This window comes from Ceratotherium simum, chromosome 6, assembly GCF_057802395.1.
Source record: "Ceratotherium simum simum isolate JZ-2026a chromosome 6, ASM5780239v1, whole genome shotgun sequence".
NCBI lineage: Eukaryota > Metazoa > Chordata > Mammalia > Perissodactyla > Rhinocerotidae > Ceratotherium > Ceratotherium simum.
The window spans coordinates 56,850,918-56,869,596 of record NC_141905.1 but is presented as its reverse complement, the minus strand read 5'-3'; the positions used below and the strand labels follow the sequence as shown (position 1 = coordinate 56,869,596).

Sequence of the window (18,679 nt, the reverse complement as noted above, 5' to 3'; positions counted from 1 at the left end):
GTTTTGTTTAAAGAAACCATCAGAAAATAAAAATAGGCTTTTAGAAATTTAAACCATAATAACTGAAATAAGAAATTTTAACAAATGGGTTGAAAGATAAAATTGAGGAAATATCCTAGAAGGTAGAGACAACTGTAAAAGAATATGGAGAAAAAAACAAAAGAAATTAAAATTATTAATATAAGAGAGACAACATTTGACTAATAAGACTTCCAGAAAGAGAGAACAGAAAAAACCATAGGAAGAAAATTATCAAAGAAACTATATGAGAAAATTTCCCAGAACTGAAAGATTTGAGTTGCCATATGGGAGGGGCTGAATGCCCAACACAATGGATGAAAATAAATACACACCAAAGTACTTGATCATAAATTCTTAGTACATAAAGGGTAAAGAAAATATCCTAAATGCTTCCTGGAAACAGAGGGTGGAGTGGGAGGAACAAATGACATGAAAATAATTGGGAACAAGAATAGCATCAGATTTCAAAATTCTAAAAGACACAAAGGCCTTGACATTCTCCCTCCAGTAAGCCTTTTCTCAGGAAGTTACTGAAGGATGTGCTCCACCCAAATGAGGTAGTGAACATAGAAAGAGGAAGAGATGTAGTACTAACTGAGAATCAACTCAGGAGAAAGGTCAAGGGAAGCACAGGAAGACAACTACGCAGCAGGCCAAGAGAGCAACCAGCCTAGACTGGAACAGGACAAAAGAATCAGAAAGGAGGTCTTAAAAAAGAACAGTCAAGAAAAGAAGAGGGACAAACAAGGAAAGATTACTGACTACGTAGGAAATTATATTGAAAGGTTTGCGAAAACGAATGACTAATAGAGACATAGAAAATTAGGCAGATGAAGAAACAAGGCCTTATTAATGCCAGTAAAAATAAAAGTCATACAGAGAAGGAAATCCAAGGCACAAACAATACTTATCTAGACACGCTAAGGTAAACACTGGATACTGATTTAACTAAAAGCTGTGATATCACTATACAGTCACTATACAGTCATGCGCCACATAATGACATTTCAGTCAATGATGGACTGAATATACGACGATGGTCCTACAAGATTAGTACCATACAGCCTAGGTGTGTAGTATGCTATACCATCTAGGTTTGTGTAAGTACACTCTATGATGTTGGCACAACAAAGAAATCGCCTAATGATGGGTTTCTCAGAATATATCCCTGTTGTTAAGCAAAGCATGACTGTATAGGGATGGTGCGGAGAGGGCAACCCTGGGGGAATGTAAGAAAACAAAGTATTCAGCTACTGCAATAGGAAAGCAACAGGTAACATCTAAATTAGCAACGTAAGCATAAACACCAAAAGAAATTCTAGAAAGATTAAAAGTGGCTACTCTGGAGAACAGGACATAAGGATGGGGGGAGGGCAGAAAGTGATGGAACAGGCAACAACAGTTCTTGGTTATGACTTATTAAACTTGAATTTTAGTTATATGCGTGTGTCATTTTGGTAAAAATTAATATTGATTTTTAAAAAGAAAAATCCTTCCAGTCCATCCAAAAACAAAAAAAAATATCCAGGACCCCCTGACCTAGGTTATTATCAGGGTCTGTTCTGCTTTGAGTCTGTTATTTGATTTCCTCAGGTCCCCTAGCAGAGGGAGCTATTGTTCTGTGCTGGGAAACTTCTTTTACAAGGCAGACAAAGGAGTATCGTTGCTGATCTTACTATTGATACTCTGTTCAACAGGCTTCAAGTTTGAAAACACAAGTTTTTTCAATCCAAGATAATTTCCTCATCCCAGTTTCATTCTTACTTTCTTCTGTTATTTCAAATGCAAGTGTATTTCTTTTTTTAGAATTTATTTTTTCTAGGCTATTTATGGATATTCTATTACAGTATTGGCTTTCAGAAAGCAAGGTGATAGCTTATATTTGTAGATTTGTGGAAAATTAACACCCAAATTTTATTTGAAAATAATAAGGTTAACAGGTAATTTACTGTTTCACGTATTCCTTCTACACCTGCTTAATTTTTTACTAGTCAATTAGTTACTTTCCATTTAACATTAAAATTTTTCCATGACAGATTTTTCTACATGGCATTAATTATTTTTTATGATTGCAAAAATATTATATGCTTACTGTTAAAAATTTGGAAAATACAGAAAAGTATAAAAGAGGAAAATAAAATCCACTCTCTTTTGATCACCCATAAATAGTCCTTTTAATATGTCACTGTATATATTGTCAGTCTTCTTCCTGTGTATATTTAATGTCTACATTTATTAAATTTTGTTAACAAAATGGGTCTTGATTGTTCAACTTTATAACTTGTTTTTCTCTTAACAATGCTTTTTTCTCTTGTCCTTGGAAATTCTTTTATAACATCATTTGATTCTTGTTTCACATATGGATATACCTTACTTTAGGTTATTTCCAATTGTTCACTATTACAAACAATACTCTAATAAATATCCTTGTAGGTACATCTATGCACATACCCAGGCTGCTTTCCTTAGGGTAAGTGCTCATAGTAGATGTGCTGGGTCAGGGTGTTCACATTTTTAAGACTTGGAATAATTACAGACAAATTTTTCCATCTAAAAAGTTTACCCATTGCACTCTGGCCAACAATTGGGGAATATTAATTTCCCCACATCTTCACCAACAATGGACATTAAAAAAAAAAAAAAAAAAACTTTGCCTTTTGGTTTGTGAGAAATATAGCCCTGGTTAGGTGTTTAGGAGTCATGGCAGACCTTCCAGAATGTATCTTGGGGATAAACTGGAATATTCTCTATAGCATATTCTTGACATCTAGGATTGTTTTACCCATTAGGATAAATCATAGGAAATTGTCAATACTTGATAGTTTTGGACCTACAAAACTGTCAATGCAAATGGTTCAACCTAATAAATATATTTGTAAAATTGGGGAGGGTATTATAAGTTAAGAATTGGCCAAACAGCCATTGCCTTTTAAAAGTTTCTGAGTTATGGAAGAGCCATCAGTACAACCTGCTCTAATGTGTAGGCTTTGTTGTGTTTCTACCAACCCGGTTGGATGAGTTGGGGTAAGTCAAAGTGAACCACAAATGGGGTAGGATGGAGACTCAGTCACTGGAGTCCATTGAAAGATGGCCTTCCTATAAAGAAGTACTACTGTGAAGTAGGATTTTAGAGAGAAAATATATGACCAGTAAGGTTAAAAAGAAGTCAGAGAAACCTCCAGAACACTTCAGGTGTATGAGGGAATGTCCAACGGGTGGTGGCTCTTGACTAATGAGGAAACATTTATAGCCCTAATGGAGAAAGGTTTCTGAGGAGTACCATGTCCTCTCATGAAAAAGTTATCTCCATATGTTCAGAGTTCATGCCCACAGACGAATTAGAGGACTAGCTTGGCGTGAGTGGGATCCACAGAGTTTACAGGAAAAAATTATATGTCATCAAGGTCCAAGGAGTCCTATAGGATATCACTAACAAAAGGCTGAAATGTAACAGGGAACATGGTATCAAGGAAAGGGGTCTTTCAAAAGGCAGGTGAGCTGAACTCCAAAAAACACTCAGCCACCAACCAGCTGTGCAACTTGGGCACACTGCTTCCCAACTCAGGACTTCAGTGTTTGTGTCACTCATATATTGCTGTAATTTGGAGAGCAATTTGGAAACTCTGCTTTTAAGAATTTATCCTAAAGAAATCTTCAAAGACATGCACCGAAATTGATTCCACAAGCAGTTATTTATAATAGTAAAATATTTGAAAATTTCCTAAATACTCTGCAAAAGGACATGGTTAAATAGATATATGGTATATATTCAAATGATGGAATACTATATGTAGCCATTAAATATCATATGGTAAAAGCCATTCAACTGTCATGATAAATTATAAAGTAAAATAGAAGATTACAATCAGGATGTATAACATGGCCTCAAATTTTCAGAAAACAAATAATAATAAACAATAAAATGTAGGAGAGGGGCCGAGCCCATGGCACATAGCGGTTAAGTGCGTGTGCTCCGCTGCGGGCAGCCGGGGGTTCAGACCCCGGGCACGCACTGACGTACCGCTTGTCAGGCCATGCTGTGGCGGCATCCCATATAAAGTGGAGGAAGATGGGCACGATGTTAGCCCAGGGCCAGTCTTCCTCAGCAAAAAAAGAGGGGGATTGGCATGGATGTTAGCTCAGGGCTGATCTTCCTCACAAAAAAAAAAAAAGGAGAAAAAAGAGAATAAGAGAAAGACTGGGAAGTTATATGACAAAGAGCTATGAGTGGTGAGCTTACAGAGAATTTTTATTTTCTTATTTGTTCTTTTTATATTCCAAATTTTCTGTAGTAAATGCATTATTTGTGTGATTTAAAAAGACAGTGAATGTAATTAATTTTATTTTAATGAAGAAATTTAAGTATGCTCAAGTCCCTTTCAGCACTAACATTTATTGAGTCTTTTTAAAATGCTGAATGCAGAGATACCTAGACCACATTTGAATTGTGATTTCCTACTCCTACCTTGCCCTAATCCTCCCTTAAAGTGCAAAATCCTCCAAATCGTTGGGTTTTGCAAACAGATATAACCTCTGAAACCATAAGGCAGTTCTGGTTTGTGCAACAGTGGTTGGGGCCTGGTGTTTGGGCTGTCTTCATGATCTGAATTCTGGCATGAGCTCACTGAGAAAGACGCATTTGTAGAAGACCACACTTCCTGGCCCTGCAGGGCCTCTGGCTTTTCTTTTGCAGAAAATGTTTGCAATCTGGATGGTCTGTCAGCACCAGGGGGTTACATTCCTTCCCATAAAAGTTTCCATTCCTAAAAGACTTTACAGATAGCTGATGGGTAGAGGCTGTAAATAGGATACACAGGACAGAAACAGGCTATTTCTAGCTGAAGTGAACATTTGCTGTATTGTCTGCTCAGAGTCCATTTCCCCTTCTTCTGGTACCAGGACTCTGAATTTCCTTAGAGGAACCATGCCTCCCTCACACTCAACCATGTTCTTCAGATGTCACTGATTCCTCCTTAGTTCAGGGAGCGGGGAGGAGGATGGGAAAGAGGGGAGAAGAGAAGCAATAGGAACAGCTCCAGTGAGAATTTTGCTCCCAGTACTCCACCACAAGTGCTCTCATCAAGATCACCATCGACCTCCACTGTGCCAAATGCAATGGTCAATTCTCAGTTTCACGTTATCTGACCCAGGAGCAGTATTAGATTCAGCTGACCACTTCCTGCTCTTGAAACAGTTTCTTTACTTGGCTCCCAGGACACCATACTCTCTTAGTTTATCCCCCTCTCCTCACCCCAACACACACACACACACATACACACACACACACACACTTTTTCTCAGTGTTCTTGGATGGCTTCTCTTCTTGTCCCTAACCTTTGAAGTTGAAGCATCCGAAGGCTCAGCACTTGGAACTTCTTTTCCTTCTACACTCACTCCCTTGGTGATCTCATCCAGTCTCATTGCATTTAAATCCAGTCTCACTGAGTTTAAACACTACCTGATGACCCAAATATGTATCTCCAACCTAGTCTTCTCCCCTAACTCCAGACTTGTATATCCATCTGCTTGATTCAAAACCTCCATGTCAAATAGGCATTTCTTATCAAATAGGCATCTCAAACTTACACATCCAAAACTGAGATCCTGATCTTTCCACTCAAACCTGTTCCTCTTACATCTTTCCATCTCAGCTCAAGGCAACTCCATCCTTCCAGTTTCTTGGAAGGCCCCAAACCTTGGAGCCAAGTTTCCTTCTCTCTTTGTTTCCCATCCAAATTCAATCAGAAAATACTATAGACTCCATTTTCAAAATAGATCCAAAATCCTCTCACTTCTCACCACTTCTACTGCTACCACCTAGAACTGGACACAATCCTCTCTCACCTGTATTACTGCAGTATTCTCCCAACTGGTCTCTCTCCTTCTACCCTTGCCTCCTTTCGGTCAATTCTCTACACGCAGCCAGAGTAATCCTATTAAAATGTGAATTGGATCAAGTCACTCCTCTGCTCAAATCCCACAGTCATTTCCCATTTCACTATAAGTAAAAGCCAAAGGCTAAACAATGGCCTGCAAGGCCCTAGATGGTCTGTTTAGGCCAAACCCACCTCTCAGCTCTCACGTTCTTGTTCTCTCCAACCCAGCCACACTGGCTTCTTTACTATTCCTGAAACACCTAATTTCTCTTCAGGACTTTGTACTTGCTGGCCTATCTGCCTGGAATATTCTTCCTGGAGATAGCCACATAACTGACTTCACATCTTTAAGGTCTTTCTTCAAAATCATCGGCTATCTTATCATCCTATCTAAAATTGTAATCTCCCAACACTTATTATCCCCCTTCCCTGCTTTAATTTTCTCCTTAGTACTTATTATCATATAACATAGCAAACATTTTACTTGTTTTTTCACTTACTGTCTCCCCCAACCCCTCCACCCACCACATAAGCCCCATGAGGTTAAGAATTTTGTTCTGTTTCTTGGTGTATCTTCAGTGCCTAGGATAGTGCTTGACACATACTCTTTGCTCAATAAATGTTTGTTGAATGAATGAGTCCATCTCCCTTCTGCTGGCTCTTATCCTTCAAATATAATCAAGTCCACTCTAGCCTATAACACTCTTCCCTTAATCCAACTCATCCCTCAAGTCAGCTCTCTCCTTCCCTCTATCAATTCGCTTCTCAAGTTATCTCAGCTCAATATTCTTACTTTCTTAACTTCTGCTCTTTAACCTCTTAATATGGCCAAATATCCTACTAAATCTGTTTTTATCAAAGGACACTTATAAGTCCAAATTTCCAAACCCAATCACTATATTTATTCTACTGTAAATGTACAATTAGAGTTTTTTGTTTTTTTGCTAGGAGGATAAAAGGGCTGTGGGTAGGAAACATTATACACTGCAACCCAATTCCAAAATCATTACACTATAGGCGGGGGTAGAGGGCAGGAAGGGGTGCCCTAGAAGAGGAGAATGTGCAACATCTATTCTCATTCTCCTTCTTGCCAATTCGGCAGCTTTGGCACTTCTTGAAACTTCGGTCTCAAAACACTCTCTGTATTGGCTACCAGGTTCAGACTCTCTCCTTGGCTTTCTCCTGCCTTTCTAGGCATTCTTTCTGAATCTCTTTTCTTAAATCCTTTCTCTTCCTTTTCCTTTATTAATGTTGATGTTTCCTTAGGTCCCACTCTTCATCCTCTTCTGTTTTCATTCTCTACACTTTCCAGGGTGACTTATTCATGCCCATACTTTCAACCACTGGCTCCATGCTTCAACTCCAACTCGCATTATCTCTTGATTTTGTTCAGACATCTCCAAGCACTAGACCCAAATTTATAGCAACCAACAGAATACAGTTGTCCCTCAGTATCTGTGGGAGATTGGTTCCAGAACACCCTGCAGATACCAAAATCCATGGATGTTCAAGTACCTTATAGTATTTACATAACGGCATAGTATTTACATATAACTTATGCACATCCTCCCGTATACTTTAAATCATCTCTAGATTACTTATAATACCTAATATAATGTAAATGCTATGTAAATAGTTGTTATACTGTATTGTTTAGGGAATAACAATAAGAAAGAAAAGTCTGTACATGTTCAGTACAGACACAACTGTCGGAGGCCTTTCAATCAGTGGTTGGTTGAATCCATGGATGAGGAATCTGCAGATACAGAGGGACGACTGTATCTCTGCCTTGACGTCTTACAAACATCTCATGTTGAGCAAATACCAGAAAGAACTTGTTATCTCCCTCCTCCCCTGCCAAATCTACTCTCCCTCCCCCATTCCCAGCCTTACTTATAAACATTTATTGACCCAATCATCGAAATCTAAACTTGAGGCATCTCCCTCTCCTTGTCTCCCAACAAACCACCTAGCCCTCTATCTCAGGCCCTACCTCAGAAGTATTGTCTAAATCCAGCCCCTCTTATCCATGCCCCTGCCCGCCCCCTGCCCCACGTCAACACCTTAGGGCAGATCCCCATCATCTCTCACCTATAGGAAGCCTATCTCTCACCTATTTCAGAAGTCCAATACTAGTCTCCCTGCACTTCTCACCAACTTCTTGGTTCATTCCCTTGACTGCTGCCAGAGTGATCTCAAAAGTCAAGCCTTATGATCAGTGAGTATAATGATAGCATAAGCAAAAATACTTTGCCACACTCTCCCACATTCTTGTGAAAATGTACATCTGTACCTTAAAAGAAATGAATTTTTCCCCCAAATGAAATGCTAATGCATTACAATTAAGAAATGGCACTAATGCCCAGCATCTCCTCTTCTGAGACAAGACAGCATGACCAGGGCAAGTAAGCAGAGGTCTTAGTTGGCCCTCGCAACACCAATTAACTTGGGACCAACAAAAGCACACTATGGGAGAAGAGTAGCAGAGTGTGATGGGAAGGGCAGGAGAAACTCTTTGGGAAGCCCCAGGTTTGTTGTTTTGTCTTGCTTTGTTTTGTTTGTTTGTTTGTTTTTGCCTCTGTGAACTGGCGGCTATGTGTCTACCATGAATATAAAGAGACCTTAGAACTGATCTCCCTCAAAAGGCCTTACTCAGGCAAGGCGCTAAGCAGGGGAACAGGAGCTCACTCCCCAGTTCAACAGAGGTTTGCTCTCACTGGGGAAGGGGCAAAAGCAATAAAATGAGTGCAGGGAAGGGTCCTTCCTGAATGCCTTTATGCCTCTGGACATCAGAATTCTGACAGCCCTAGCTTCTCTACTCTCTGAAACATGACTATATGGTGACAAGTTTTTTGCCTTCTTTCCTTTGCCTTCTTTCCTGGATCTGAGGGACCTTTCTCAGCTAGAGGATTGAGATGTCTTCTCACACATAGAAGGGGATCCAGCATGTGGTGATTGCATTCTTCCAGGATCCAAACGAAATCTGAGGGAGCCAAGAGCATTCCAGCCATCTCTAATATTGGAGTGCGGTGAATGTCCCTTAATGCTTCCTTAAATTCTTTTTAGAATAAGGTGAAAAACACATACATTCATTTGTACACACATACAAAAGGAATCTCCTTTCTTTCAAGGATAAGGCCTTAGATTAAATAAATTTTGCAATAAAGTAGAAAGAACTGATAAATAAATGACAAGCAATAGGATATATTAGAGTATATGAGGAAATCATTTGGTATAAAACTAATTCGGCCTGAACTTGTTTTTTCCAAAAAGGCCTGATGTGGCCATTGAGCATGCATTGCATGTCTGCTTTAAGTATTTACTATGTCCCAAAAACAAGAATAATGCCCTTAAAGACAAGGATGCAGCTTCCCCCATATTGGCATAAGCTCCCCATAAGGATAAGCATCTCTCCCTAAACTAAGGATTGATTGCTGGCCTGTTGTGCTCACCCTGTGACCACCCAGCTTGAGACCACAGAGCTGCTACCTGCTGTGTTCATCAACTGCTGTGTGAAATGCTGTGCCAGCAAAGCAATCTTGTGACTACTGTAAAAGGGACATTCCAATCATATGTGATACCCACTCTTTGACAGAATATAACCATTCTGTATACCCCCACTTCTTTGGAGTGCTCCATTCCTTTGTGAAAGGACTCTCCCAGGCTATATGGTCCTCAGATATGGCTCATAATAAACTCACCCCAATTTTGATTTATAGATTGGTTATGAATTATTTGCATTGACAGAACAATGGAGGAAAAGCTTGCCTCCAAAATAGATATGATGAAGGAAAGAGAGAGAAATCTTTCCTGTCTATTTTTTAGTTAAATACAAGAGGATGTTGCTATGAGAAGAGAACAGACCAAGATAAAAGATTTCATGGAAGCCAAAAACTTTGTAGCTGAATGAAAGTTTATATCGGAGATAATTAAGGAAAATTGAATCAGTGATGTGGAACACAACCTTAGGAAAATATTTGCAGAATATAAAGAAAAATAAATGAAGGAGAGAGAGAAAGGGAGAGTAGGGGAGAGAGAGAGAGAGAAAGAGAGAGGGAGGGACGAAAAGAGGGAGGAAGGAAGGAAGGAAGAAAGAAAAAAAAGAAAGAAAGAGAAAGAAAGAAAGGAGTGCATTCAGAGATAAGAGATCCAAATAATAGGTCCCTGAAGAAAAAAGACAAACGAACAAAGCAGGAGCATTGATCAAAGTTATGACAAGAGAAATCTTTCTTGCTCCTAAAGAAGTCCTGAATCTGGAAATCAAGGGGGTTCACCGTATTCTAGGCAAAATCTATGAAAGGAAATCTATACTCAGTTGTCTTACTGCAAAAATTATAAATGTTAGGAATAAAGAACAGAAAAACGTTCAGGCTGAAAATAGTTGTCCTCAAACTTCTTTACAGCCTCAAACTTCTCAAGACAGTGGAGGAATATCTCCAATAGCTTGAGGGAAATAAGATTTCTATATTTAGACAAACTGTCACTCTCTTACCATACTGATGCCTTTTCTAAAAAATTACTTTGGTATGTCTACCATATCATTACAAAAGGAACCAAAATTAAGAACTCAAGAATGGGGAGAGGCATAGTGAGAAAAGAATTATATTGAAGTCAATTAAATTCATGGAGGGATGAGTTTGATTATTAATATCTAAATAAAAAGAAAAAACTATGAAATAAATGACATAGAATTTTCAATATTGAAAATTATAACATTATCAGATTAAATAGTTAAAATAGGCAAGGACAACACAGGGAAGCAAAAGCTTTTAAATTCTTATCTTTCATTACAGGGTCAAAAGTTACTCTTGTTTTTTACTTTGATATTAAGATAAACAAGCTCAGGAATTTTTTTTTTTTAATTTAAGATATTCATATATAAAAATAAAAATAAGATGTCTGTTATCCACAGCTTTGTAGAAATATATATAAAAACAAATCAGCAAAAGTCCAGAGTCTGTATAGCAAAAAGCATAATATGAGAAAACATTAAACACCAGGGAGACTAAAACAAGAATGGCAAGTAAAATAAGTGTGAACTATTTAAATTATGATTTACCTTATGATTATTTCTAAACTCACTAAAATGAAGCACTAAAAAGAAGACTAAGCAAAAGATGGTATCAACAACATTTTACACAGCTTAAGTTAGAAAATATGAGCACGGCACTATTAATTTCTATTTACCAACCCTTGTTCACTGGAGACTTTTTGGGTCCTCCCTACCCTGCCCTTTCAGTACAAGGCCTAAAAAAATTATTTTGCTGATGACACATTGCCTCAGATGTCTTTTTGTGTGTGTATTGGAGTCTTTATCCACTTGAGCAACACTGTTCTGATTTTACGGTTCAGAGATTCTGACCTCCACCTCCTAAATTCTGCCAACCAGACCCACCTCCTGGCTCTCGCCTCCTGGGCCTGCCATGGTTATTTGGGAGGGAAAGGCTTGATAATTTTCACTCACGCCCACTCCATACTTCCTAAAGTTACATAGCCATACAAGGCTCAGCTGCCTAAGATGCCATTTGAGAACTTTAGCTGATCTTCCTTTATCTTTCCCAAGACTTTATTGAATTACTCCTTCTCTGCATCTCCTTTACATTCCTTTTATATTCCCAATTCTCCATTACCCCCCTCTTTTCTAATAAACCACAACAAAAATTATTTACATCTCATTTTTTCCCCTGGAACTGAAATTTTCATAGCTATCAATAAAAGTACACAAAAGTAAATGCACATATACTATAATTTCACAAAGAAGAAAATTATGATTGAGGAGGGATTACCACATAATTGAAATGACTAGATAGATTTATTAATATCCAATTTTATAACAAAAACAGAATATATCTTATTAACAAGTGTTCAAAAATTTATAAAAATTCACTACATGCTTAGGTACAAAGAAATCTCAGAAATTATAAAGCCATATTCTCTAACCATCGTGAAATAAAATGAAAAATTAATTAAAATTAATTGTATAAAGGAACATAACAATCACTTGGAACTTAAAAAAATATATTATCCTGGGTTAAAGAAACAATAAAAATGCAATTTCAAACTACTTTGAAAACTATAACACCACAGATAAAAATGTATTGGATCTCTTCATAGCTTAAGTCTCTGTATAAAAATACTACGAAAAGATTCAAAAAAACTGTTACGAATGTGACGGAAAAAGTTGAATACCTTTATTTTATGAAGAGCTCACATAAATTAATTTAAAAACATAAAATCCAGATAAGTAATAAACTGGCAAAGGATGTAAACAGACTGTGTACAAAAGAAGAAGGACATTCTGTGAAAAATATCGAATTTACTGGTAATCAAAGAAATACAAACTAAAACAACATAAAAGTGGATAAGATTATTTTTTAGAAAAACAAAAATGCCAAAGCTGTCAGGGATGCAGCAAAACAGGTTTTACTTGTGGGAGAATGAAGGGTCCACCCTTAGGGAAGCAACTTGGCAATAGTAATCAAGAACTTTAAAAAACACAATTTTAATCTAGCAATTCTACTTCTGGGCCTCTATCCTCAGCATGCAACTCTGCATGTAGAAAGACTTCATATGCAAAGACGTTTATTGGAAATAGAAACAAATGTTTCTATTTCCTATTTTTAAAATTAGAGCCTAACGATTACAATGCCATCTTATAATTTTTCAAGGTCCTAGTCAAGCAAATACTAAAAGAGAGAAACAACCCAGGCATAGTAAAAGGAACTGCAAGGAAATACACCAAAATATTGTCACAAGTGATTGTTTTTCTTCTTTCCTCTAATCTATATTTTCATGTTTTCTTTAATGAGCATGTGCCATATTACTTACACCCTCACGGACCTAAAGGAATTGTCCACATCCTTCCTATGAATCAAAAGGAAACAGCTCTGTATGTAGGGCGTACACTGCCATTGTTCCTAGGTCTCTAAATCATGTTGATATTCTAGCACCAAAACTCAGGATGTAAGCACATTAGGCAAACTCTCCACTGCCTTTTCTCCAACTTCTTTTTTCCTCATAATTCCCTCAATTTTCCAAACCTAAAGAAATTCCATCTGTCTTCTCTGCACCTACTTTCCTCCTTTGCGCCTGGGATCATTCCCACTTCACTCCTCCAGAGTAGGGACAATGCCCCAGGCACGCGGCTCCTAGTCTCAGGGCCTTGAGTCCCTGCTCCCCCCTGCTCTCTGGCACTCCAAACGCCCAGCACAGGGTTCTGGAGACAGCCAAATGTTCTGCTCCAGTACTTCTCAGATTGGAGGCAGGGAATGAAAGCAGTTTAGGGAAACTTGGAGCCATGGAGAAAAGATGGGAGATGTTCAGGAAATCCAATATAGGACATTTTTGTGTAATAATAGTTTGTGTCGATAAAGATTCAGACTCGTTTCTTGTATGGAAAATTGGGGGCCTCAACTTCCTATTCTAAGACATATATTTACTGTAGGAATGAATGAATTAGGCTTCCCATCATCCTGCAATAACATAGCTGATCAGCGACTCAAAGTGGTAGCTTGGGAGAGGGGTGGGGGTGGCACTGGGTGAGGGAGGGCTTGGTCATTTGATACCGAAATAAGCCCTGAGACTAAGGCATGCAATGGCCCTATAACATAGCTAGTTGAAGTGTGGTCTATGGAGACGCAGCATTACCATCACCTGGGAGCTTGTTAGAAATGCAGAATCTCAGGCCCCACCCCAGAGCTACTGGATCAGAATTTACATTTTAACAAAATCCCCAACGATGCATATGCATGTTAAAGTTTGAGAAAAACTGCCTCAGAACCCACACACACACTCACTAAGACAAAGCTAGCGCCTCCACTCTTCTGCACTTCCATCAAACCATCAAGAGGTTTGGTGATTCTTCACTCCAAGTGCTGCCCTCAATTCTGGCCTCCCTCCAAACTGTTTCAGGGAACGGAGCTCATGAAGAACAGACCCTGTGTAATTTGCCCTGGGCCTCACCTTCACTCTGCACAGGCTGAGCCCAGTAGTACTCAACCCAAGGCAGGTGGGATTAAATGCTAATGCCATTGGGCACAATCGCTGGTTATAGAGAGTGCAGAAGCAACCAAAAAGACAACACTCTTAAAATGTGGTTTGGCTAAGTAAAAGCAAAACCAGTCACTGTCATTTGTAAAAGCTGTTTACCACATGTGCCTAACGACCATGCAAGACACAGAAATCATCATGATTAAGGAAATCATTTAATATCTGGCTGATTACTTTGCAAAAGTTTATTTGATTACATAACTGGTAATCCCAAACTCATAGTCAAGGCTACACTTTGGACTCCTGCCTTCAAATCTCCAGGATGGATATGTAAATAGGTTCCCTGCTTGGAACTTGGAAAAGGTGAAAGATCTTTTTTACTCTTAAATCTAGGCTGTAGTTTTGGTAAAAGACAAAAAGTCTTTAAGCATCGCTGAGACTTGAAAGGGGCTTGTTGTGGGCACCAGACTCTACTCATCTTTCTAGGTCCAACTGAAGTGTCCTATCCTTTGAGAAGTTTTCCCAGAAATCATCTCTCCCTATTCTACTTCTCATGGCATTTTCTTTAGACTTCTATTACAGCTCTTAGGGAGGTAGGAGAACTTATCCATTAGGAACCGAGGCTTTGCAGCCTAACTCTATGGGTCTAAATTCCCCTCTGCCTATTTCCAGCTAGGTGAGCTTGGCCAAGCAACTTCCCTCCACAGCTGTAAGATGCAGAAACCTATATCATAGGTTTGTTGTAACGATTATATGAGCCGATGCATATAAAAATTGTAGTGCCTGGCACATAATAAATAATCGATGTTAGCTATGATTACTAGCACTTCACAGAATCTGGCTTCAATTAGAGTTGGTTGTATATATGTCTGTCTTCCTCACTAGACAGTGAGCAAACTGTTTATATCCTACGCATCTGGCATAAGGACTTACAAATGGTAGACACAATAATATTTGTCAAACTGGTTTGAAGGTATGCCAGGAAGAGGAAAAGGAGGGTGCTGGAAATAAATTTAATGTACTTTATGATTTTACACAAGGCCAATCTCTGTTGTGTTTATTTTTCTTCTATTACCAGAGTACAATGTCTCAGACTATGAGATTGCTATAAAATTGGGCTGGAGAAACACTATTTCTAGAACAAGATGTTCTGTTCAGAGATAGCAAGGTCGTGCTATGAGGCATCTGAAATCTCCAGTTTGGCCCCTGCCTGAGAGGGGAATGGAGGCTGAAGTTCAGCCAGAGCTGGACTAGTCAAACAGGGTGTCCTGGCATTAGGTCACATCAGCTCTGAAGATCACCCACCTAGAAGGGATGCATCTTGTTTCTCAGTGTATTCACTTAGAGGGATGGCTTTATAGATTGCACAAAAGAGCTGTATGTCCCAGTGGGAGCTCTACTGCAAACTCATAGGTCCCCTTTTAAACTGGCCTCCTGACCCTTGGATGAACATCAACTAAAATAATAATACTTAGTTTATTTACTAAATATTTATTGAGTGCCCATTATGTGCTAAACATTGTGCTAGACACTGCAGATCCAAAGGTAAATGAAATTATAGTCAGGGGAAATGGGAGGCTGTGCAGACGGCAGGAATGTTGACAAGTATGACGAGCACCACTTTAGGCATAAGTGGTGAAGCGTTGTAGAAACATCCAAGACAGGGCCTAATCTAAGGCTCGAAGGGTTGGAGAAGGCTTAAAGCGGGGACTAACAACCAAGATAAGACTTGAAGGAGTGATAGCAACAGCTAACATTTATTGAGCATATACCATATGCATCAGGCCCCGTTCTGAGAACTTTGCATGCATCCCTCATTTAGTCCTTACAACAACCCTATGAGGTAGATATTCTTCTATTCATTTTACAGATGAGAAAACTGAGATACACGGTTAGTAAATGGTGGAGCTGGAATTCAAACCCAGGCAGCTTGGCTCTAGACTACAGGGGAAGGAGAGGGCAGACAGGCTTTTAAGGCAGAGGCAAGTGCCTTAGCAATAGTCTGGAAAGGAGGAAAGAAGCAAAGTTTCTTGGGGAACTGAAAGTGGTTGGGTGTGGGAACAGAAGTTTGGAGATGACTGGGTATCCTCCAACCAAGGCAGGTTAGAAAGGAAACCAGATGCAGGGGATTTCTGGTCTGGTCCGGACTTTCGAAAACTAGCCGTGCGATTCCTGTCACCTAACCTTTCCTGGCTTCAGTCTCTCCCTTTTGTAAAAGGCAATAATAGCAATATCTGGGCTTTACTACAGAGAATGGCTAAGAGCACCAAATGAGAAAAATGTATGTGAACTTGATAGCAAAGCACAAATTCCTTCCCAGACTTGAGATTTCATCACTATCATTTCCCCAGTAGCTTTAAGGATTTGCAAACCCGGAATCGATGGTGTCAGGGCAGTAGGGAGAGCCTTCAAAGTGAGTAACTGTGGAGGAATAGAAAGGCCTGCGGTCCCTGTGTCCAACCGCCTGCATCCAAAGTCACCACTTACTGTGTGATACCAAGGCAAGTCACTCTCTCACTACCTCAACTCCGTCATCTGGAAAATGGGGATGATAATGATAGCACTCACCTCATACACTGATGTGAAGAATAAATAACACGTGTAATATGTTTAGAACAGCTGCCGGCACAGAGTAAAGTCTTAGTAAATGTTAACAGCTATCATTATTATCATTACTAAGAAACCTGTTGGCTACTCATCCCATTCCTCCAAGTTCTATGTGATAAAAACACATGGGGATATTAGAAACTAGAGATGATGAAGAAGGTTTTCAACCCTACACAGCCACCCTGCTGCAGAGATTCTTCCCGGCTCCTACCCGCTGGCAAGCAGCTGGCTCTCCGTCCTGGCAGAAAATGCCCAAAAGAGGTAAAAGACAGAGACTGTACACCATCTGTGCAAACCAGGCTGCTCTGGTAGTTTTTAGACAAAATCTAAATATAGTCAGTCAGATATGCCTTGCTTTTTTAAGATAAAACTGTTCTTCTTCGGCCCTCTGCCCGCCCCCCCACCCCCGCCACCCCCCTGCCCCCCCCCCACACTCTCCCACACCTCCCAAGAAACTTTCAGGCTTTTGCAAAACATACTGAGGGGTCCTGTTGTGACAGCCTCTTGCCACATGCACTTCTCTGTCTGACTCCCGGCAGAGAAGCCTTTGCTAATTTCACAACAGGAAAGCACGCAGGAAATTCGAGAACAAAACAAATGCACACACGGAGCCCAGCATCTTCCAGCAAATACGCTGAGGTACAGACTCGAAGCAAGATGACTCTGGACTGTAAATGAGGCAGCTGCCTCTTATATTGTTTGGGGACAGAAGAAGTCGATTGCCTCGAAAAAACCAGATCTGAATACAAATTGATAATGAATATTCATGAGCCCCTCCAGCTTGCTCTAGAGCTACCCTTAACTACAACCCCTGGGCTTTGCTTCCTAAAAAGTTTCCCAAAGTTCTTTCTCTGCCTCTTCTCAGAAGGAGAGGATGGGAAAGTTCATTTAAGGCTTTTTGCCTCTTGCTCTTTCAAGTACTTGCTTTGGGTCCGGGCTTTTGGTTTTTCTTTTCTTTCTTTTTTTTTTTTTTTCCCTTAAGATTTCGGATCAAATCAGTTTTGCTCTTACCCTTTCTATCTTCCATAATTGGCAGCTTTTGTTTTCTTCCTCTTTGCTCTTTTTTTTTCAGCCTCTGCTTGCTGTGGCCGTCTCAGTGAGAGAGGTACTCAAGGACCAGAGATATAACAGACCCTCGGGCTCGTGGGAGGGGCTAAATTAGCCGGCCCCGTTTCGGAAGGAACCTCAAACCCTATGTCTTTCATTGACTGGAAAGGACAGATTGGCGGAGGAGTGCGGCTGCTCATTTTCCCTAAAGCTACACGAAGGCTTCCCCGGCGTGTAACTTTTTGCATTCTTGAAGCAGTCTATGTTGAACGATCTCTCGCGCGCTCTCACCCTCTCTTTGCTACAGAAATCCATTTTCCCCCTTGAAAAAATGTATCTTGGCTGCAAGCAAAAAAGTTATCTAACTTACTGCAATTTTGAAGCCAGATAAGAAACTTGTTACCTTGATTCCCACTGGGAAAAATGTGAGACGCAAGAACAGTTCTTCCCGCCCCATAAAGCCGATCACCTCTGGTCCCCTGATGAGCAATCCCTTTTCGAGCCTCATTAGACCAGAAGAGCAACGGGTCAGCCAGGCTTTGGACGCCGTGGCAAGAGAAGCCGCGTTATTGGTCGGAAGGCCGGGCGGGACGGCAGAGGAGGCTGCTCGCCGGGAACAACTGTCTGGCTATACTGACGCAAGTCGTCCACCTTTTTCCAAACTTTAACCTTCCACCTCTGAAGCCTTAGGAGCATGAACTGGCACGCCCAGGCTTGGCCAAGATGACTCAAATGCGGATGAGAGGCTGACCAAAACATTTTTAAACTGTGTATACGAAGTTATTTTGAAATCAGGACAAGAGCTAACCCTCCGAGAGGAAGGTAAGTCCTCCAGTCCCCAGGCCCCCTGGGCAGCTTCTCCCTCTGAGGCTGTCACAAACCTTAGCATTTTCTGTTTGAAAGAGACTCAGACCTTTAGTCTAACCAGGATTGGAGACGTGAAAAAGTTAAGCCACCTGCTTCTGTTCACACAGGGCAGGGAGCTGGTCTCTCTTATTTGCTACCATGCTCCCCAGCACCTAATACAGTTGCTCCCACAGGGTGAGCTCTTGGTAAATATTTGATGAATGGTTAAATTAATGGATGAATAGCAGCAAAGCAGGAATGTAGATCTGGTTTTCTGGTTCCTAGTTCATGCT

The 18,679-nt window shown here is 40.0% G+C and overlaps 2 protein-coding genes across 4 annotated transcripts in view; one reads left to right on the top strand and one right to left on the bottom strand.

The window, feature by feature from the left end:
• Positions 1 to 17,601, bottom strand: part of ENTPD1 (ectonucleoside triphosphate diphosphohydrolase 1) — a 99,774-nt gene extending 82,173 nt beyond the window's left edge. The window contains exon 1 of the mRNA XM_014785599.2: positions 17,505 to 17,601. Coding sequence (XP_014641085.1) covers positions 17,505 to 17,520 — 16 coding nt within the window. The 5' untranslated portion in view covers positions 17,521 to 17,601. The remainder of the gene's footprint in view (positions 1 to 17,504) is intronic.
• Positions 17,602 to 17,765: 164 nt separating this feature from the next.
• TCTN3 (tectonic family member 3) overlaps positions 17,766 to 18,679 on the top strand; it is a 70,567-nt gene continuing 69,653 nt past the window's right edge. For all 3 annotated transcript variants that reach the window (XM_004427882.3, XM_087432329.1, XM_087432328.1), the window contains exon 1: positions 17,766 to 18,362. The gene's annotated coding sequence lies outside the window, so the exon portion shown is untranslated. The remainder of the gene's footprint in view (positions 18,363 to 18,679) is intronic.